The sequence below is a fragment of the Myotis davidii genome, unplaced genomic scaffold (genome assembly GCF_000327345.1).
Source record: "Myotis davidii unplaced genomic scaffold, ASM32734v1 scaffold1205, whole genome shotgun sequence".
NCBI lineage: Eukaryota > Metazoa > Chordata > Mammalia > Chiroptera > Vespertilionidae > Myotis > Myotis davidii.
Window position 1 is genome coordinate 153,127 of NW_006295739.1, and position 8,331 is coordinate 161,457.

Here is an 8,331-nt window from a genome sequence, read left to right on the forward strand (position 1 = left end):
TCTAAAATCAATTAACATATTTTTTTTAAATGGAAATGATCCAAATGTCCATAAAAAAATGAATGGATAAACCCATTGTGGCACATCCAAAGGTGGGGGTGGGGGGGGAGAGTTGAGGCAATTATATCATAGATGAATCTCTAAGTAATAATACAACATAAAGGAAACCAGAAAAAAAGTAAACATTTAATGATTGCCATCGTATAAATTATAGAAAATACAAAGGTATCTATACTAAAGGAAAGTAAACCAAATTATTTGGAGGGTTGTGAAGAGCAGGGAGAGATTATAAAAGGACATAAGCCAAAAATACACCGAAAATTAAATCATTACCATAATTGCAGTGGTGTTTTCGGTTTCACATGAATGTCAAGATTTATCAAAAAAATTTACATATGTATAGTTTATTACATGTAAGTTACACCTTATTGAAGTATTTAAAAACTTTTGTATTAATAGGTTTAATGCCCTGCTGGTGTTGCTCAGTGGTTGAGTGTAGACCTATGACTCAGGAGATAATGGTTTGATTCCCAGTCAGGGCACATGACCGAGTTGTGGGCTCATCCCCAGTGTGGGGTGTGCAGGAGGCAGCCAATTGATGATTCTCTCCTATCACTGATGTTTCTATCTTCCTCTCCCTTCCTCTCTGAAATGAATACAAAAAAATATATTTATATATTTTTAAAAGATATAGGTTTGGTAATCTTATAGGGACCCCACCGTATTTCTCCTATTGCCATCTGAGGGTGTTGCCTCAGTGGCAAAAAATATTGGCTAGTTATAAAGGATATTTGAACTTTACTCAGGAGTGCTGGCTGGATCACAAGAGCCACCTCCCTAGACAATTTTCTTTTAACTTACAATGGCCTTTGGGGTGATCATTGCTACAGGCATACGCGAAACTCTTATTTTCGCCCTCCCAATTTGGCTCGGTGGGTAGAGCGTCGGCCTGTGAACCCAAGGGTCCTGGGTTCAATTCAGGTCAAGGTCATGTACCTCGGTTGCAGGCTCCTGCCTGGCCTGGCCTGGTTAGGGCTCATGTAGTAGGCAACCAACTGATGTGTTTCTCACATTGATTTTCTCTCTTTGCTTCGCTCTTCCACTCTCTCTAAAAATCAATGGAAAAATATCCTCCAGTGAGGATTTAAAAAAATATAAAATAAAAAGGTAAAAATTATGGCTGAAAAATGTTCCCCCCTTTTTGAAACGCCTACCTCCAGTGTGACTGCTCCAGTGTGATTAGACTGGGAACTATCCTTTAAGTTTTTGCAACATTCACTGCAATCGTAAGGCCCTTATTTTGTGTGAACCCGTCGGTGTGCAAGAAGATGATGTCTTTGCATAAAAGACTTCCCACATTCACTACACTCATGAGGTCTTAACCTGGTGTGAACACTCTGATGATAACGGAGGCCAGAGCCCGATGAAAAAGACTTCCCACATTCTCCACATTGATGAGGTTTTTCTCCAGTGTGAACTCTCCAGTGTTCAATAAGGTGAGAATTTGCTCTGAACGACTTCCCACATTTAGTGCACTCATAAGGTTTTTTGTCTGTATGAAGTCTCTCATGGTCATGGAGGGCATAATGAGAGGTAAAAGATTTCCCACATTCACGGCACTCGTAGGGCCCTTCTCCGGTGTGAACTCCCCGATGATAACGAAGCTTCCTCTGAGTGGTGAAAGAGATCCCACAAACAGTGCACGCATAGGGCTTTTCTCCTGTGTGATCTCTCTGATGATTTCTGAGATTGAAAGCGGATGCAAAAGATTTCCCACATTCATCGCACTGATGCCTCTCTCCTGTGTGAACTCTCTGGTGTGTACGAAGGTGGGATCTTCGGAAAAAGGATTTCCCACAGTCGCTGCACTCATAGGGTCTTTCTCCTGTGTGTGCTCTCTGATGAGTATTGAGGTTGGAACTTGAGAAAAAAGATTTCCCACAGTCGTTACACTGATAAGGCCTTTCTCCAGAGTGAACTTTCTTATGATAATTGAAGACAGAGCTTGAGGTGAAACGTTTCCCACATTCACTACACTCATAGGGCCTTTCTCCTGTGTGAACTCTCTGATGTTGAATGAGGTTGAACTTTGAACAATAAGATTTCCCACATTCACTGCACTGATAAGGCCTTTGACCTGCATGAACTCTCTGGTGTACAAGGAGGTGCTGTCTTAGGATAAAAGATTTCCCACATTCACTGCACTGATGAGGTCTTTCTTTTGTGTGAATTCTCTGGTGTGCAAGAAAGTGATGTCTTCGGAGAAAGGATTTGCCACATTCACTGCACTGATAAGGTCTTTCTTTTGTGTGTACTCTCTGATGATTACTTAGGTTGTTACCGGATGTAAAAGATTTCCCACATTCACTGCACTGATAAGGCCTTTCTCCTGTGTGAATTCTCTGGTGTGTAAGAAAGTGATGTCTTCGGAGAAAGGATTTACCACATTCACTGCACTGATACGGTCTTTCTCCTGTGTGCACTCTCTGATGAATACTGAGGTAGGAACCATATAAGAAAGATTTCCCACATTCACGGCACTGATAGGGTCTTCTTCCAGTGTGAACTCTCAGATGGTAACGCAGGCCCGCTTGTGAGGTGAAAGATTTGTCACAATCGCTGCACTGATAAGGCCTTTTTCCAGAGTGCACTCTCAGATGGTAACTAAGGCCACGGTGAGAGATAAAAGCTTTCCCACATTCACTACATTCATAAGACTGTCTTCCACTGTGAATTGCCTGGTGTTGACTGAGGTAAGATTGTTGGCTAAAGGATTTCCAACATTCACTGCACTCATAAGGCCTTTTTCCTGTGTGTGCTCTCTGGTGCAGAATGAGTATGGAACTACCGGAAAAGGTTCTCTTACATTCGCTGCAGCGAAAAGGCCGTTCTCCTGTGTGCAGTCTCCGGTGTAGAGTAAGGACTGATCTGGTGAAAGATTTCCCACACTCACGGCATTCATGGGGCCTTTCTCCAGTGTGAACTCTCCAGTGCAGAATGAGGTAAAATTTTCTTCTAAAGGACTTCCCACATTGCATGCACTCATAACGCCTTTCCCCAGAGTGAACTGTCCGTTGTCGAATGAGGATGCATCTCCGGCTAAAAGACGGCGCACATTCACGGCACAAGTCACATTTTTCCCCAGCGTGACTTCTCCAGGGATAAATGAGCACAGATTTTTGGGGAAAGAACTTCCCACATTTGCTGCACTTGTACTGCTTTGGGCCACAATGAAGTACTGCCTTGGCCCACAGTGAAATCTTCGATGCTGACTGAGGGTTGAGGTTCGCCTAAAACACTGGCCACACTGGCCACACACGTGAAGGTTTTTACCTGGATGCACTCTCTGGTGAACAGCAAATGAGGATTGATCCCTGAATGTTTTCCCACATGCACTGCACATAAAACACTGTTTTGCAGTGCGAGCATCTTGGTCCTGAGCATGTGTGTCTCTCAGACTGAAGCCTTTCTTACATTCTCCGCAGGTGAAAGCAGCTTTTCTCTCTTTCCCGTGTGTTTGGAGGCTTGCACCCAAATAGAATTCCTTCCTGCATTCCCCACACCTGACCACGTTCTGGCCGTGTGGTGTTCCTTGGTGCTCGGCCAAATGGAATATGACTCTCAAGATGGGACCACAGCTCTCACAGAAGTGGGTCTTCAGGGAAGACAGAGATGCCTTGGAGGGGCTGGACGTTGACACTCCTCCAGAAACACTCTGTTCACAGGGAGCGTCTGCATCCTCTGCTCCACAGCAGCCACCTGAACACAAATAAACGCTGGTGAAGTACGGGCTGACTTTGAGGATGGAGCAACACCATTACAAATGTGCATTCGTCACATCGAGAACTGAGTGTATGGCTTGCTTTTTCTTTTTAAAAAGATATTTTATTGGTTTCTTTACAGAGAGGAAGGGAGAGGAATAGATAGTCGGAAACATCAATGAGAGAGAAACATCGATCAGCTGCCTCCTGCACACCCCCCACTGGGGATGTGCCTGCAACCAAGGTGCATGCCCTTGACTGGAATCAAACCCGGGACCCTTCAGTCTGCAGGCCGACGCTCCATCCACTGAGCCAAACTGGTTAGGGCTATGGCTTGCTCTTAGATGAACAGAGTTAAAACCTGGTGGGGGGATGTTGCTACTAGGCATCTTCTAAGGCAAAAGAATGGGAGAGGACTCACCAGAGAAAGGACATAAGAATAGGGTGTAACACAAGAAAAGATATTCACATCTATTGTAGCTAATTTTTGGTCAGATGGACAAAACATTAATTTTTTGCTATGCCTAAGAATTTCTGTAATTAGTTTATGTGTGCCATGTGATGGAAAAGGTTAAAAATCCCTGGATTGCCCTAGTCAGGTTTGGCTCAGTGGATAGAACACTGGCTTATAGACTGAAGAGTCTCCTGGGTTTGATTCCGGTCATGGGTTGTGGGCTCGATTCCCAGTAGGGCGGGGGGTGCAGGAGGCAGCAGATCAATAATTCTCTCATCATTGATGTTTCTACCTCTCTCTCCCTCCCCTTTCTTCTCTGAAATCAATAAAAATATATCAAAAATAAAAATAAAATTGCTGGATTAGTACAAGGCAGTGGAAGGAGGTCAAACACTGAAATTGTGACGGGTAGGCCAGACACCCATTCCTCAGCGATGCTGAGAAGGGATTTGTGAGTAGGGAGGAAAGTCTCTTGTCAAGTTCAGAGATTTCCAGATTTGGAGATGTATGATTAGCAGATTGACTAACTCAGGTAGGAATATTAACAGGTAGCTTTTTTTTTTCCTTTTGAAATTTGTTTCAAAGTCCCCATGGCTGAGCCGGCATGGCTCTAAGGTTGATTGTCCTCCTATGAACCAGGAGGTCACAGTTCAAGTGTAGCATGAGCTTGATTCCCAGTGGGAGGTGTGCAGGAGGCAGCCAATCAATGATTTGCTCATCATGTTTTTTTCTCTCTCAAATCATTGATGTTTCTCTCTCTCTCTCTCTCTCCCTCTCTCCCTCTCTCTGAAATAAAAACATAGGTATTTTTTTTTTTAAAAAAAAAAGAAAATCCCTGCCCAGATGATGCAGATCAGTGGATGGAACATCGGCCTGCGGACCAAAGGGTCCCAGGTTGGATTCCCGTCAAAGACAAGTACCTCGGTTGCAGGCTCCTCACCAGGCTGGCCCCTGGTTGACCCATTAGGAGGCAACCAATCGATGTGTTTCTCTCAAACATGATGTTTCTCTCTGTGTCTTTCTCTCTCTTCCACTCTGTCCAAAAATCAGTGGGGAAATACCTTCAGGTGAAGATTTAAAAAAAAAAAATCCCTTTCAGATTAATAATTAATATTCTCCATAAAATAAATAAATTTTTTTTTAAGTCTCCCTGGATTTGGACTTTTGATGCTTTCTGCTTAATTTTTTGCACTGTTTTCTGTGTTCGACTGAATTAAAACTATTTTCTATATTTAAAAAAGAAAGAGGTATGTTCTAAAACAACTTCTGTTAGGTGGGTGGGTGCGAGGTAATCAACCAAGGATCTTGTATACATATATGCATGTCCCCAGGACACAGACAATGGGGAGGTGAGGGCCTGGGGCAGGAGACAGGAGCGGGCTGGAGGGGGTCAAAGGCAGAAATAAGGGGACATATGTAATACTTTCAACAATAAGGAATTACTTATTTTTTAAAAAATAATCTTCAAAAAATAAAAATAAAACTACTTCTGATGCAAAGGAGTTTCCACAGGACCTTTCCTTCTAGTGACTGTGTTAGAAACAGAGGCACAAATGGGAAAAAAAACCAACTGCAAGAGAGTAGCTGCCATGAAGGCCAATTTCAAAACAGATACTGATCTCATGGCACATGTGGACCAATGTTGCAAAGCAATAGAAGAAGAGCTGAGAGAAATATGTGAGCTACAAAGACCAGAGATTCTCCATGGACTATAAGTCGGAGCAATTAGGCTGTGTTGGAAACAGAGGCACAAATGGGAAAAAAAACCAACTGCAAGAGAGTAGCTGCCATGAAGGCCAATTTCAAAACAGATACTGATCTCATGGCACATGTGGACCAATGTTGCAAAGCAATAGAAGAAGAGCTGAGAGAAATATGTGAGCTACAAAGACCAGAGATTCTCCATGGACTATAAGTCGGAGCAACAACAACATAGTAGAATAGACTACTCAGCCAAGTAGCAACAGTGAGGAAGGGGAAGGAGAAGTAACCTTTGGCACTGGCAATGACAACAAAACTCGGGTCACATGGAAAACGTTCCTGGTATGAGAGGAACACAGGTTGCTCGCTCACCCTACCCAGCCTCTACATGACCGGATACCTGTGAGTTCACCTGGCAGCCTTGGCTATGGAGAATCCCTACAACGTTAGCCATCCCTTGCAGGTCTGGTTCCTTCCCAGAGCCAAAACTGCCACACCCTTGAAGGTTAATGAACTGACAACCAACACAAGATGAAAACTTTCGCACATCAAGAGGAGTGTAGAAAAGCAGGAAAAGGTACCTGATCCATCAAATGTGGAGACATCAAGAAAATGTTGGAAGGAACCTCAAAATATCAAGGAAACATGTCATCACCAAAGAAGCACAATAAGTTTCCAGCAACTGAAACCAACAAAGTGCTGGGCAAAGAATTCTACGTAATTGCTTCACTGATGCTCACCAAGCTCCAAGAGAGCACAGAGACACCACTCGGGGAAATCAGGAAAACTACATGAACACACCAAGTTTAGAGACATAAACTTTATTTTATTTTACTCACTTATTTTTTTTTATTATCTTTTTAATTTCTTTATTGGTTAAGGTATTACAAATGTGTCCTCATCCTCCCATTATCCCACAACCCCCCCTTCCCCCCCATTCATGCTCTCATCCTCCTGTTGTCCGTGTCCATTGGTTTGGCTTATATGCATGCATACAAGTCCTTTGCTCACTTATTTTTTAAACTAGAGGCCCGGTGCACAAATTCATGCACCAGTGGGGTCCTTCCGCCTGGCCGGCAGGATCAGGCCAAAACCGGCTCTCCTACATCCCCAAAGAGGTCCCAGATTGCGAGAGGGCGCAGGCCAGGCCAAGGGACCCCACAGTGCACAATTAGGGCCAGGGAGGGATGTGGGAGGTTGGCCAGCCAGGGAGGGCTCCAGGGTGTGTCCAGCCTGACTCGGTCTCACTAAGTCCCAATCAGACAGACCCCAGCAGCAGGCTAACCTACGAGTAGGAGCATCTGCCCCATGGTGGTCAGTGCACATCATAGCAACAGGTCAACCAGTTGACTATCTGCCCATCTGGTGGTCAGTGCATGTCATAGCAGGCTGTTGAGTGGCCTTAGCATATCATTAGCATATGACGCTTTAATTGGTTGAACGGATGACCGGACACTTAGCATATTAGGCTTTTATTATATAGGACATGCTTTATTGATTTGAGAGTGAGAGAGGATGGAAGAGAGAGAGAGCAACATCAATATCAGAGAGAAACATTGATCGGCTGCCTCCCTCAGGCTCCCCAACCAGGCATCCAGCCCACAACTTGGGCATGTGCCCTGACCCAGAATTGAACCAGGAGCCTTTCAGTGCCTGGGAGGATGGTCAACCAACTGAACACTCTGGAAAATTTTAAAAAATGAAAACTGTTTACATTTTCATATTTTTGCCCCAATGGCCAGAAACTTTTTTTTTTTTTTTTTTTACATGTGGCAGATAGAAACTGGTCGGCATATCTAGGCTGTGAAGGTATTCTGAGGAGCCAGGGGGCTCGGCCCCACAACAGGCCCCTAGCCAAACTCTGGTTGTAAAAACTAGCGGGAATTGAAGCTGAGTGATGAGACGGTGAGAGTCTTACCCAGAGAGGATACAAGGGCCAAGTTCTCCAGCATCACCTCCTGGTACAGGCGTCTCTGAGCCTCGTCCAGGAGCCCCCACTCCTCCCGGGAGAAGTACACGGCCACGTCGTCAAAGGTCACGCGGTCCTGTTGAGATGGGGACAGAGGAAACGATACAGTTAGTCATTCTGAGGCCCTCACAGTCCACCCCTCACACACCTTCCCAGGCTCCTCCTCCTCCAGGGCGGCCTCCCTCCCAGGAGACACCAGGCCCTGGGGACCCTGATGTCTGCTCACTTATTAGGGTTCCATAGTGACTGTAATTATATTTTATTTTCAAAATATATTGTAGTGCTATCAGAGAGGAAGGGAGAGGGAGTCCTACAGGAAAATCCACGATGAGAGAAAACCATTGCTCGCCCGCCTCCTGCACCTGCCCGACTGGGGTTGGTGCCTGCAACCCCTGCCCCGGCCCTGAGGGGGACTCGAACCTTCACCTCCTGGTCATAGATCGGAG

At 44.8% G+C, this 8,331-nt stretch overlaps 1 protein-coding gene across 1 annotated transcript in view; it reads right to left on the reverse strand.

The window, feature by feature from the left end:
* Positions 1-1,116: 1,116 nt before the first annotated feature.
* The window catches only part of LOC107184184 (putative uncharacterized zinc finger protein 814), a 9,720-nt gene continuing 2,505 nt past the window's right edge, over positions 1,117-8,331 (reverse strand). The window contains 3 exon segments of the mRNA XM_015568238.1: positions 1,117-3,226; positions 3,229-3,759; positions 7,835-7,961. Coding sequence (XP_015423724.1) covers positions 1,296-3,226; positions 3,229-3,759; positions 7,835-7,961 — 2,589 coding nt within the window. The 3' untranslated portion in view covers positions 1,117-1,295.